This window comes from Leucoraja erinacea, chromosome 11, assembly GCF_028641065.1.
Source record: "Leucoraja erinacea ecotype New England chromosome 11, Leri_hhj_1, whole genome shotgun sequence".
Lineage (NCBI taxonomy): Eukaryota > Metazoa > Chordata > Chondrichthyes > Rajiformes > Rajidae > Leucoraja > Leucoraja erinaceus.
In genome coordinates, this window is record NC_073387.1 from 44,342,966 (window position 1) to 44,357,784 (window position 14,819).

The window sequence follows — 14,819 nt, forward strand, 5'->3', positions numbered from 1 at the left end:
TCGGATTTCCTTGTATCTTTTCTAGGTTTCCTTAAAAGTGGCCATAAGGATTCTGGGTGAAATAACAGCTTCTATTTGAACACAAATATCACCTTGCCATAAATTATTTATTTGATTACCAGCATTTGAGGTTTCTTAATCTCCTGAGATAATATGCTACTTGTAAGGCATGTCTGTATTATCAATGGATACATTCAACTTTAACCTCCTGGTTTAGTAAATTATTTTTTGAGATTTGCAAATTAATGATCAGGTGTATTTCTCATAATGTTTAAGCTTCATGCCAAAGCTTTTCTATTGCTAGATAAAATTACGTGTCAAACTGAATTGCTAACATATTCTGATCAAGGAAATAGCACAACAGAATGATTTGTGCCACAGTTTTTAAATAATTTGATCAATTCTAGACCATTTTTACATTTACAATGATTAATTTCCATGTCATCCTTTCCTCTTTAATTGGTTCGAAGTAATTGGCAAAACTCACTTATTTTGAGTGAGATTTTCGTGGTTCAGAATTTATAGTTTAAAAAAATCTAATCATACGGCACTGCACTTGAAAATAAATATACTGTGTAGCGTAATGTACTTCTACAAACTCTTGGCTATAACTTATGGATTAAAATATCTGTACAGGTGAATCCCCTCCATCGGTTTCTTCTGGAGCTTCTTCACCCCTATCTGCTGCTTCTGCACCTCCCTCCTTGGGCCAAGCAAAATCAAATAATGCAAACCAAGATCGGAAGGTACCACCTCCTATTGGAACAGAGAGGTCAGCTCGCATTCGGCAGACTAGCTCTATGACACCACTTTCCACCATGATGGGTGGCAACCTGACAACACCTGTAGGACAAGGAGGGATCTGGTCCTTTGGTGTCAGCAATAATTCAGGTGAGGATTAGTAGTTAGCATGAGAAAAATATGACCGAGAATTGAGGTGACAGTGCTAAGTAGTAAAAATGCAAACTCTTACAATTGGTATGTTTCCCTTCCAGATGGAATATCTGGCTGGTCCCAAGGAGTGATGGGTGGTCATTTAATGCATCAATCTATGTCAGACCCAGCTTCATATTCTCAACATCAGACATTGGAAAGAGATGATACTGGAATTGTGGCACCTTCAAACACATTCCATCAGCCAGTGCCAAGCAATTTCATGGATTATAACAAGGTTAGTCAAAGTTATCTTTGTTTTAAATAGCCCATGAATATCAAGAAGCATTAGTCTGGTAATAACCAGAAACTCTGAATTGAATGGTTAAATTGCAATCACCGTTGCAATTAGTTTCCATCTTGTGTTTTTTTTTCACAATGCCATTCAAGCAATGATCCGATCCTAACCAAAAGGCCCATAACAGACCCAATCTTGACGCAGGCACAAGGGTATGCCATCACTTCATGAATTTATTTTCCCCAATCCTCCCAGCAGTGATACACCTTGTCTCCAACAAGCTTTCAACTTAAGAGGAACTGATATACAGGACAAATGGGTAAACTGTTCAGCCTACAATACTCAACTCCAGAACCAAGATCATCTAACCTCAATCACTTTAACGTTGGAGGCCAGCTCCAAGACACCATTGGCTCGTTCTCTGAACCACGTGAGATAATAAAGCTAGTATTCATTGTCCTCTGTTCATCTTTGCCTTCAGAGAATGAATATCCATAACGAGACAGAGGAAAAGTATACTTCCCATGTCTTGAAGCCACATGTCAATCAATATTGACATTGATGAAATTTGCCATAGCCTACAGTTTGCCAATAAGATCAAGATCAAATCTTGCACAAACTTGGTACTGGGCGGGAGTAATCTCTGCCTTTCTACATGCTTCCGAGTCTTGGCCCATTCACAGGAATCATATTAAACCATGCGAAGGTTACGAGCAATGGTGTGTCTACAAATCTCTGCAATCCACTGACAATTTAAGTCAGTGTCCCCTGCTCAGTCAGCATCCTGAGCATTGAGGCTCTATTTGTACATGGCTATACATTGGGCATGTAGTGTTGCTTATACGTTTGACACCAAATTCTCGAAACAGACTATTATTTCACAACTTTCTTTTGCTGGTGGACAGCGGAATAGATTCAAGGGAGAACCTCAGGGAAAAAATACAATTGACAGTTGGCTCCAGACTGCTCAAAGTGAAAGTGTATTCTGAGAACCTCTCGTCCAAACATTAGAACAAACAGAAATTCAACAAAAATGCCTACTCCTCAAAGCACTTCCCAGCCGACTAGCATCAATGTAAGCAGATTCCAAATTTGCTTCATCACTCACATCAGAACCACTGAATTGGAGTAGAAGCTTGTTATCCTTGATCCTGAGGGACAACCTAAGAAGATGGTGTTTCATTTGGAGATCAATTTGTAAGAAAGCTACATTAATGGCAAAATAAAAACCATGGAATGTAGAAGATCACATTTCTGAGAATATACACTATTAATAGAAAATTACTCTTCCCACCAGCTCTTCAAATCATTGCACTTCATGCATTGTAATCTCACTACTTGCTGTTTTATGAACGTCCATTTGTGTTTTAAAAATTATATATTTTTTTCTTTAAATCTTTGTATTAGTTTTTTTCAAAAGCGAAAAAAAAGGACAAAAAAGTAATGATAAACATAACAGTGATGTTGATACATAGGGATCAGGGTTACATTAATGGCAGGTATAACCTAAATATGAATCCAGTGTCAACATACACATTGAATATAGTTAAGTATTTAAAAGAGAACTTATATGTATAAAAACAAAAAGATAAAAAGAAAAGAAAAAAAACAAACCCCCCTAAACTAAAGAAGAAAAAGAAAAAACCCCAAAAAAACAGAGTCTGGGCTGCAAAGAGTTTCAACAATTCAGGTCCTTGTTTGTCGTCAAATCCATTCCACCAGTAAAAAAAAGTTGTCATATTATCAAATATTATCATATTCAGTTCAAGAATTGTATTCTTAGACAGTATTTTGCATTTTTGTGTATTGAATTGTTACATTTCATGTAGTTTTTTCAGACAAGAGACATACTTGTCTTTTGTGCACATGATAACTTTAAATAACAGTTATACATAGCTGCAACTAATGGCTGTTTAACTATGTTTACTTAAAACATACTTCCATTGCATTGAAGAGATTTTTAACTCCAATTAAGATTTTAGTTCCTTTGATCATCTGGACCAGGTGTGCCCTTTATCCTTAATTTTATTAGACTACCCAGCTTGTCTACTCTGTCTGCAGATATTGAATTGTAACATCTGAATATGATACAGTATCCTTTACCTCATCCATCAAGTTTTTTTGTGATGGCTCTCGCACAGAATTTTTCCAGTTATTTAAGAATTTGTAGGTTGTTGCTTCGTTGAAAAATTAAATCAAGGCTCAATCTGCCTGTTCTATTAGTTACAGTGGATAGAGCATCCAGTGACTAGAATTTACAGTGAACAAACTTCCTTTTCTTATTTATAGAAAGTCTTCTGTATCCTACCGATCTTTAATCGCCCATTAAAACTAAAAAAAAAGCATATCAGCCAGTGGGCTACTTTGGTCCCTCAAGGCACTTAATCTGTGTGAAGTAGTCTCAACCTGAAATGTCACCTATCGATGTTCTCCAGAGTTGCTGCCTGACCTGCTGAGTTACTCCAGCAATTTGTGTCCTTTGGTCTATATTGTCTGTTGTTTAAATAGCCACATTACAGGCGGAAATTATTGTACTCCAGAGGAAATTTATCAGGGTGTTGTGTGGGATGGAATGTTTCAGTCATGATGAGATTCTGGATAAGCCTGAGTTTGTTTTCCTTGGGGAAGGGAAGGCAGGACTTAAGAGAATGATATAGAAAATTGAGAAGCATGGAAAGGCGAAATAGTACAAAATGTTTCCCGTAACTGGTATCTTGTAGTTCATTATAAAGGCTCCATCTTGGTTTTCTACCTTCTGCACAAATGAAAATAGACTGTTATTTAAATGCGGAATAACCATTGGAATGCAGAGTTTTAAAACAAGATCCATCATGGCTTAAAGGTAACTTGGGGAAATGTGGTTATTTTATGAAACTTGGAATTATATTTGTTTCTTTGCAGCAGGGCTTGCCACTTTCCATGTATGGGAATGCCATGATTCCTCCACATCCACAGTTGGCTGATGGCCCAGGGGCTCCTCTTTACAATGGACTTCATGCTACAGATCCTGCCTGGAATCCTATGATAAAGGTTGTCACAAACTCCTCTGAGAATGCAGACCCCCAGCAGGTGCGAATATAATCCAACTTTGTACAGTTTTGTTTTTATAGGATTGATATGGAATTGTGTTTTAATTACACGATTTAGTTGTACAGTTAAAATTGTCAACAAGTAGGTAGTTTGCCTCATGCAATGGATTTGTTCTATGATATGCTGAAGATGTGTTTCTCCAGTCTCACTGCCCCAAACCACATTTTTGCTCCTCTCCACAATAGACTTCACTCAATTGCTCTGTGGCTGTCTTGGCGGGAGGTTCTTTAAGACTAACAAATTTCCACATTGAAAACCCAAAATGACACCACAGTTGTATCTGTGTAGGCAACTGCCATTCAGAACCTTTTTGCTGAAAACCACCCATAACGATTTAAATTTTTTTGGGACCAATTTTGTGAGGGTTTCTTTAACGTCATCGATACGGTTGCACAAAGACAGATAAACTATGATCTCTAGGCATTTAGCTCCTCATCTTAAACCAATGTGCAAAAAATGTCAACTTGCAGGAATTAAGTTGTTCCCAAGATTTAATAAATGTACAGTATATATTTACAAATCAGTTTTTCAGCATGTCTGGTGGTATTGAATCTTTAGTCATTGTCAATCCTTTGTTGTTATGAATGCACAATATATTTATAATCAACAACTAGGGCCAAGATGTATTGAAGTATTTTGCCAGTACCATTTGCTTAAGTTAGATAGTTGACTGATTCATCATATATATGATCGTAATGGACATTCAAGGGGTATAGTATTGAATTGCTTACATGGCAAAAGTAAGAATCATCTGACAATTAATGTATTCTAATGGGGTGGGAGAGTGAAAAGACATTTAACAGATTCAACAGTTCAAGTCTGTAATTTGAATTATTTGAATTATTTTCGTTTATCACCTCTTTCCTAGTGTTAAAGCCAATCTAATTCCAAGACATGATGAACTGTTTGCATGGATTATGGTTCTATTCCACATGTAATTACATGATCTACAAGATTTTAGATCTATTAAATGAACTCTGTTTTTTAAATTTATTTTTGCAGGTGTGGCCTGGAACCTGGGCACCACATATTGGTAACGTGCATCTGAACCATGTCAACTAGAGGACGCAAGCATGCCCACAAATTCCTGAGATGTCTTCCTGAGATTGAAACTAAATTGATCTGGGAAGAAATTAACAGGACAAAACTTTTCTGATGTGCCTAACTGAAATTCTGTGGGCTGTTACGCATGAACTTAATTGATTTACCACTGTCTATGAACAAAGTGATCGCCTGCATAGCAGGTTCGGTTCTCTGGTTAGTTTAGCCATTTTGACTTAAGACTTGGGACAGACTATTCTTGTGCTGCTGGCTAAACAGTACTGTAAACTGCTTGTATGCAGCCGAGGACTAGATAATTATGTGAATTAATCCAGATGTTTTAGAGTGGTAAATACATGTATAATTGTTTACATACTAAAAAAGGGTTAAAACAAGAGTAAATTTCATGTCGTATAGTGGCTCTACTTTATGTAGCCTGTATTAATGTGAAATATTTACCTTAATATTCAATAAAAATGAACAGTACCTCATTTTTAGCGTCTTTATTGCTAGTAGTTAATTAATTCGATTTCGATAATTTTTATTTTCTAATAAGTATGCAGACTACAAATACCTTTTACAAACATAATGTCAAATACATATACAAACACAGATGCAAGATATTATACTACTTTTCATTTTAAGTAGTAATTTTTTGGAGCATTTTATTTACATTTTTACAAGCAATTAGATTTTCTTGGTTACCACTAATATTGTCTTGGTACCAAGCTTAGTAGTTTTACTAAACATTCAGGGAGCTGTTATAGCAAAAGACATATTTTTAAAAGATTGAATATCGCTTTGTACAAAACCAGTAGAAAAATTTAAATTTTATTTCAGGTTTTGCAGGACCTTGTGAGTTAAGCAAAAAGTGGGTGGAAAGAAAACAAAAGGGTGATTTAAATGCTAGCTTGGGGCAGATAAATAAACACACTTGAATATTGATTACCTATTGTATTCATGTAAACTAACTTTATTTCTCTCTTTCCCAGTTGCGACGGTTTTCGACCTGAAACATTAACTGTTTCTCTTTCCACGGAGGCTGCCTTACCTGTTATGTTTTTCCAATATTTTCAGTTTTTAAGTGGTATTTGCTATTTCCACAAGAAAAAGTATCGGAAAGGTACAGTAAAATCAGTCTGAATTAACATCAGAATAGATATTGACTAAATGTGCACATCAGATTAAGTGCAACATGGGACAGAATTAGTTTTGAATTTTCAGCTTCTATCCTTTGCATATGGATAGCATGATATTGTGGGCTATTTTCATGAGATGCTAGGCAGTTGACTGCAGGATTGGAAAGAAGATACTCAAGTATTCATAACCTGAACATACACAAATAGCCATGCTATGTGACTTGGGTTAAGCATAATATTAGAATTGTCTAAAAGTATATTTGTAGGGCTATTAATAGAGATTTGGGGTGTGGGACTAGCTCTATTATTTTTGCATAAACCCAGTGGGTTTGGGCAGAAAGGCCTTCCATGTTGTGACTATTCTGTAAATTCATCAGGGGCTGTAGTTATTAAAAAATATGTGATTAACTGCACTTGAAAGAAGCAGAAAATGAAATGCATTTTTCACTGCAGTTCCTGTTGAGACAAAGGGAATATTAGCTGCGCAAGGTCTTAGGTCCATTCTTACGAGATATGGGTGTTTCCGTAAATAAGGGTACCAACCTGTGACATAGGTGGCCAATTTGAAAGTTATTAAATCATAATGAAATGCCACAGCTTTAAAATGGGCCTACCTATGATCCCATTGAGCTAATTTGTGATCAAAATCAACCAACATTTGACCAAAATGTAATACTTTCAAAATTTGAAGGAAATAAAAAAGTTTTTTTTTTTATAAGACATATGGGACACTTACTGATTTCTACGGTCCCTTACAAAATGTCGGCACGTAACCCATCACGAGGCCCGTAGTTCACGACAGGGTCATTATAATTGTTGTTTGAAATTTTTTTTTTTATCGCAATTAAATCCCCCCCTCCGTTATAGCGCTATAAATAGCATTGGCAATGTTGCACAACGGGAGGGACTACAAATGAGACATCGCCAAAATAGATGAGCAAACTAGATTTTTATTTCATGATTTTAAGTTCTATTCATTATTAAGTATTTCAATGGAAAGCTTAAACACAAAATATAAACAATAACTAAAGAAACAATAAATATCAAAACGGTTACTCGGCTTTTAATTCACATTTCACACCTGACTAAATGGACTTGGGGCTGCAAAAACTTAAGGCGTCAGAAAACCATCTTATTGGGTGATAAATAAAAATCATAAGCATAATCAGAATTTGGCTTATATAGAGTTGCAATCAATGTAATCTTTCTGGTATAAATTAGCCAATGGATTTGTTGCAAAAATGGCAAGAAAACACAGGGACATATTTGACATTTTTCTTTGTAAAAATAGATTTATTTTTTGCTTCATCTCATAATTTTGGCTACACACCATGATCTATACTACTTAAAATACAGGATATGAAACAATGGGAATATTACATAAAAAACAGGAAAATAACCTGGAAGTTTGGGCACGTTCAGTTTCACTATTGAGTGCTGGATTTACGGACATATGGTGTCGGGACTCTACTGCAACTCTACATCTACCAGGACACTAAACTAAAAGTAACCTTTAAAAAAAAAAAAAGTTAAGATAGACAAGTGGAGATGGGGGTAGATGGACCATACTCTGGAAGTATAACATATGAGTGGGTTTTTGAAGAAATGGCGAATTAGAAATGCAAAATCATTTAATCATGAAATGCAGAATTAGCAAAGAAGTCTGGGAATGAGGTTCACATAAATGAAAAATTTAGGGCCTTTATTGAATAAGCATGGTTATTAGAATATGTTGAAACGGTGAACAAAGTACACCGAAGGATGTGTGGTGATATGAGCTAAGACATGCATGTGGATGAATACAAGTGAAGTTAGGATAAAATACGGCTCCAAAAAAAGTAGACTTGGTGAGTGAGACTAAATGTGGAAGGTTTGACTGGTACTTAGATATTGGAGGCCAGAAAGGGAAAATATTTAAATATATGGTTTAGGTGTGAAAAGCATTGTCAATAAGGTTCAGTGCTTGATATGAAAAATGGGTAGACAGTGATATTTAGAAGATGGTGTGTGGTTTGAGGCATGCATAGGACATTATAGTTAAGCTCTGGGATAACAAAGCTTTAGATACTAAGGCTATGTAAGTAGGTAGACATTGAGATAAAAATCAATTAAAAGAAAATTGGGGTTGCATTAATATTTGGCTGTAACACTTCCACGATATTGGTCAATCTTTGTTTTGACCGTTACAAGCGCCTATGAAGTTGAGAGCAATTGAGATGCTGATGCTATTTGAAAGAGACTAATGGGAAAATAGCATGGTCCATCTTAACATCTTGACAATGAGAACCTTCAGAAGGGTTAGTTTCACATTTGAGTTGGAGATTGAATGAAGTGTCTTTAATGTAAGAAATGAAGGAGAAAATAATATATGACTTGTTGACTGAAGTTTGAAAACATGGGAGCAAGGAAGTTTGCTGTTAAGGAAACTTGTGGCAGAAGTTTGGTGGACTTGGTCCTTGCAAAAAAAAAATGTGTTTTTTAATATGGTATTGGAAATGGAATGAAAATCTCAATTGGGGTTATTTTTCTCCAAGATAATTCTTAAACAGTTTTGCTTGTTTTAATACTTAATAGTTGAATCACATCTGGCATTGGGCTTCATTAAGTTTATGCCCCATTGGAAAATAAAAGCTTAAATAAAATGGGTAATGTGGAGGAAAAGCTTCTCGATAGTGATGACAACATGGATCCAGGATTGTGTAAGTTTAGCTACGTGATGAATAGTTACAAATAAATGTCAAACGTGAATATTGGAATCTACAGGCAGTTCTCAACAAATCTATCCCAATCCATGACATCTAGGCACTGATTTCCAACTTCTTTCAATAGAAAGAAGTCGAAAGCCAGTGGGACAAAATCCCCCACGGCTGAAGTGAATAACTAGTTGGAACGTCTCAGAAATGGAATCGGCTTTCTTGGAACAGGGAAAAAAATGTCTAATTTAATGAAAGGTCATCCACTTCAAAGTTAACTGTTTTCTTTCTCTGCAGATGCAAGCCAATTTGCTTCGTATATTCAGCATTCTGACTAATTTATGTGGCATGATTTTAATATTTCAAGGCTCACTTTGTCTCCTATTCATGAAAATAGAATTAAAGTACAATTAAAATGGCAGAACAAAATTTGTGCCTCCTGGAAGTGAATGCAAGTCTGGTTAGATTGTATCATATGCAACACCTATGCTCCAATCATACGTACTTTGGTATTGACAAATTGAAAAGGAGTCCCTATGGAGAAATACTTTTTTTAAAGGAGACCTATTTGGCTGGTGACACAGTAAATATGAAGTAGGACTTGAAAAGGATGGCAGGGAATGGGCTTGATGTGCCAAATGACCTATTATTCTCGTGTGCAGTTTTTATCCTTTTCAGACACACATTTCTACAATTAACCTTTGATTATGTTTATGGCAGGAAATGCAGTGAGTGCGGTTCTAAGAGGATTAGCTTTTTTAATGATTTCATGGCCAACTTCATTTTCTAACTGGTCACCGAGTGAATCTCATCGCTGGAAAATAACTGCTGTATAATGAACTGTCACGTTTTTCTCTCTCATGCAGACCCATTTCCTTTTGATCAGCATCGTGCATAAATAATATGGTGCTCTTTAATTGGCTATTAGTGTAAGTGACCCAAAGGCATACTTGCAGTGTTTCTTACCTGTTCTCTAGTAGTTTCTTACCTCTCTTGACACTGCTTGAAGATTTGTGCTGACAGAAAACTATACTTGGTCGTGTAAAAGTGTACCTGCAGAAAAGTGTCACATTTGGCAAAACTAAATGTAGCCGTTAAAGATAAAAATTGAATATACAAGTTCAAAAGTAATTTCCAAGCAGCATAAATGACTGACAGTATCAAGACACTAAGCTTACAAAATCCTCACATAAAAGGACACAAAGTGCTGGAGTAACTCAGCAGGTTATGCAACATCTCTGGAGAAGACGGATAGGACACGTTTCTGGACGAGACCCTTCAGACTTCAAGCTCCTCGCCTATCTTGATCAGACGTTCCAAGTTGTTGCTGTGCCTTATAAATTTCAAACTCTAGCTAAAGGGCAATAGCTGGACACTCAACAACCTTGTGAACCACTGAGTGCTGAGGACTGCTGCAAACAAGATCCTGTGGAACTCGATGTGAGCAATTGTCAGGTGGACAAATTCTGGGAATTGCCTTCAACTGATTCACTGTGTAGATTGCTAACTGTATATATACACAGCCAACTGTATATAAACTGCCAAAACCGGTTCAGACTTATGATACAGAACTGATCTACTGTACAGCTCGCTACTCAGTCTTTCCAATGTTTCATTCACTCGCTAATGCACAAACACTCACCTCATTATATTCTTTGGCCGGATTAATGAATCTTTTATAGGTAAAAAACACCTTCATCACAAACTGGTGTTCACTCCAGTCGTGGAACCTTGTTTTAATAATTGTTTCCAGGAGATGTTTAGAGAGACATGAGACCTGCGGTTGATGGAGTGAGATGCTCATCTTAACTATTCCAGAACTGGTTTAAATTTGAAACATAGGATTATACTAATCTCTAGCAAAATCCCATGGATAGTGTAATTAATGGAGGCAACTCGAGTTAAAATGGTGAACCTATACATTTCAAGTGGCTCTGGTATCAGTTGCTGGCACATGCAATATTTCAACTATATCTCCCTTTGAGAACCCAGCAACAATGTCAAGTTCGGTGAACACTCGTGTAAATGTGAGCCTTGCCCTCTCCCTCCACGAGTACTCAGTGACCAGTGTCCTTCTTTCCACTTAGTCCTTAACCTCATCACATTTCTGTACATTTTTTTATATTCCCTTTTGAATCTATAGCCAGTCTTTTCTCATAGTCTTTGCCCCCTTTACTCCCCATCTGAGTTTTCTGTATTCACCTATGTTCAAACCTTGGCGTCTGTCATATGTCTGTATGAAAGATGTGAAACAGCATATCGTGCAGCATATGTGGGAGACACAGTGCACGCCTCCAGTTAATGATCCATTGTTCAGAGGATCAGCAATTGTGATCTGAACTTTCTGTTCATTTTTATTCCATCCTTTTGGGCATCTTAGGACCTTCAGCATTCATTTCCCCATCTTTCTCCCTCATGGAATGCAGCCAGATTGTGGCTGGATCATCAATTTACTTGGGCCAGAGTTGTTCTCATTTCTTTGATATTATCCCTCCCCCAAATGACTTTAGGAGAGGGATCCCTATTGGGATGGAAATGTATTTTTAAACAAAGCACCCCTGAATGTACTTCAGTAACTCCTATCCCTCTTTGTCCTTTATTCTTATCTTAATCAATATTTGGATGTTAAGACCCCCAAATCATTGTTCGATAGTTTTTATTGAATGCGTGTAATTTCCATGCCAGTTTGTTCCTCAACATTGGTGTTCTATAAATAGTATATTTATAGTACATAATTATAATAATGTGGCAATAAACAAAACTAAACACCTCCAATATTTCTTTAAACAGATGTGGTCCCTGATCGTTCGAAGACATTCTTTCTCCAGCATTACAATGTTCTTCATCAATAATCCCTCCTTTCCCTATCTTTACTGACACCTTGTGTCTAGGAATATTGAGAATATTTTTTTTTAAAAAGCTGTATCTCTGTCACAACATTATTCTACGAGGGATAAATATACCTGGAGTGCAATTAATCTTTAGTTTAGTACAGAGATACAACGTGGTAACAGGCCCTTTGGCCTACCGAGTCCTTGCCAACCTGAGATCCCCACACATTAACACTATCCTACAAATACTAGGTAACATTTTATAATAATACCAAGCCAATTAACGTACAAGCCTGAACATCTTTTGAGTGTGGGGGGAAACCGAAAATCTCAAATCTCCGGGGTCTGATCATATTTATCCATTGTGGGACATCGAGAGAGAAAATTGCAGGAGTCCTGTTTGAAATTTACGAGTTATCTTTAAATACAGGGGAGGTACTGGAGGGTGGCAAATGTGCCTTTATTCAAGAAGGGCTGCAGGGAAAATGCTGGGAACTATAGGCCAGTGAGTTTAACATCTGTAGTTGGAAAGTTACTCGAGGGTATTCTGAGGGGTAGGATATACGGGCATTGAGAGACAAGGACTGATTAGGGATAGTCAGCATGGTTTTGTACGTGGGAAGTCGTGTCTCACAAAGTTTTTTGAAGACATGATCAAAAAGTTGATGAGGGCAGAGCTGTTGATGTATATATATGGTTTTCAGTAAAGTATTCAACGAGGTTCCTCATGGTAGGCTGCTCTGAAAGATTAGATTACATAGGATCCATGGAGAGATAACTGAATGGATAGAAAATTGGCTTCATGGAAAGAAGCAGAGGGTGCTGGTGGAAGTTTTTTTCTCGGACTGGAGGCCTGTGACTAGTTCGGTGCTGGGTCTGATACTGTTTGGCATCTATATCAATGATTTGAATTAGAACATATGTGGCAAGATTAGCAAGTTTGCTGATGATACAAAAGTGAGTGGTTTTGCAGATAGTGAAGATAGAAACATAGAAATTAGGTGCAGGAGTAGGCCATCCGGCCCTTCGAGCCTGCACCGCCATTCAATATGATCATGGCTGATCATCCAACTCAGTATCCCGTACCTGCCTTCTCTCCATACCCCCTAATCCCCTTAGCCACAAGGGCCACATCTAACTCCCTCTTAAATATAGCCAATGAACTGGCCTGAAACTACCCTCTGTGGCAGAGAGTTCCAGAGATTCACCACTCTCTGTGTGAAAAAAGTTCTTCTCATCTCGGTTTTAAAGGATTTCCCCCTTATCCTTAAGCTGTGACCCCTTGTCCTGGACTTCCCTAACATCGGGAACAATCTTCCTGCATCTAGCCTGTCCAATCCCTTAAGAATTTTGTAAGTTTCTATAAGATCCCCTCTCAATCTCCTAAATTCTAGAGAGTATAAACCAAGTCTATCCAGTCTTTCTTCATAAGACAGTCCTGACATCCCAGGAATCAGTCTGGTGAACCGTCTCTGCACTCCCTCTATGGCAATAATGTCCTTCCTCAGATTTGGAGACCAAAACTGTACGCAATACTCCAGGTGTGGTCTCACCAAGACCCTGTACAACTGCAATAGAACCTCCCTGCTCCTATACTCAAATCCTTTTGCAATGAAAGCGAACATACCATTCGCTTTCTTTACTGCCTGCTGCACCTGCATGCCTACCTTCAATGACTGGTGTACCATGACACCCAGGTCTCGCTGCATCTCCCCCTTTCCCAATCGGCCACCATTTAGACAATAGTCTGCTTTCCCGTTTTTGCCACCAAAATGGATAACCTCACATTTATCCACATCTTACCAAGATGGATGTGAAAAATTGCAGCAGGATCTTAATCAGTGGGCTGGGGAATGGTTATTGGAATTTAATGCAGAAAAGGGTACGGTGTTACATTTTGAAAAGTCTAACATGGCCAGGACCTACACAGTGAATGCTAGGATTCTGGGCAGTGTTGTAGAGCAGAGGGATCTAGGAGTTCCCTGAAGGTGGAGTCTGTGGGTAGATTGGGTGGTGAAAAAGGCTTTTGGCACATTGGCCTTCATCAGCCAGAGTTATGAGTATAGATGTTGGAAGGTCATGTTGCAGTTGTATAAGATGTTGGTGAGGCCACATGTAGAGTATTGTGTTCAGTTCTGGGCACCATGTGATAGGAAAGATATTGTCAAGCTGGGAAGAGTAGAGATGATTTACGAGGATGTTGCCAGGACTAGTTGGTCTGAGCTATAGGCAGAGGTTGTGTAGGCTGGGACTTTATTACTTGGAGCACAGGAGGATGAGGGGTACAGGATCATGAGATGAATAGATTAGGCAGATGCACAGAGTCTCTTGCCCAGAGTAGGTGGATCAGGGAACCAGAGGTGAAGTGCAGAATAATCTGAGGGGTCACTTTTTCGCACAAAGATTGATGGATGTATGGAACAAGCTGCCAGAAGAGGTAGTTGAGGCAGGGACTATCCCAACATATAAAAAGCAGACAGGCACATGGATAGGACAGGTTTGGAGGTGTGCAGTTAGGCGCAGCTCGGCGCAGCTCTTTCCACACCCGAGCTGGTATCTCTTGATTGTCCTCAAATCTACAGCGGAATATTCTCTCCATTACCATCGCACTTTGGCGGCAGAATATCTATAAACAACAAGGTGACTTCTCGCCACGGCTTTTCGCAAATCCTGTATCCTTGGCCCACCTCAAAAAGGTAGCAACCACAGGTGGGAACACGAGTGCAAGTTATTCTTACAAATAACACTAGCTTTAAATGAGCACATATGATGCAGATGTCATTGTTGTTGTCACCTATATGCCAACTTAAGGCTATATTTTTGCCTGGCAGAAAGTAACTTATCCTGAGGATAG

At 37.9% G+C, this 14,819-nt stretch overlaps 1 protein-coding gene across 7 annotated transcripts in view; it reads left to right on the forward strand.

Annotated features, from left to right (window-relative positions):
• ankhd1 (ankyrin repeat and KH domain containing 1) overlaps positions 1-5,788 on the forward strand; it is a 145,481-nt gene extending 139,693 nt beyond the window's left edge. For 5 of the 7 annotated variants that reach the window (XM_055643106.1, XM_055643109.1, XM_055643110.1 and 2 more), the window contains 4 exons: positions 637-891; positions 996-1,171; positions 4,073-4,240; positions 5,264-5,788. In XM_055643106.1, coding sequence (XP_055499081.1) covers positions 637-891; positions 996-1,171; positions 4,073-4,240; positions 5,264-5,323 — 659 coding nt within the window. In that variant the 3' untranslated portion in view covers positions 5,324-5,788. The remainder of the gene's footprint in view (positions 1-636; positions 892-995; positions 1,172-4,072; positions 4,241-5,263) is intronic. The other 2 variants (XM_055643107.1, XM_055643112.1) reach the window with 1 other exon arrangement.
• Positions 5,789-14,819: the final 9,031 nt, after the last annotated feature.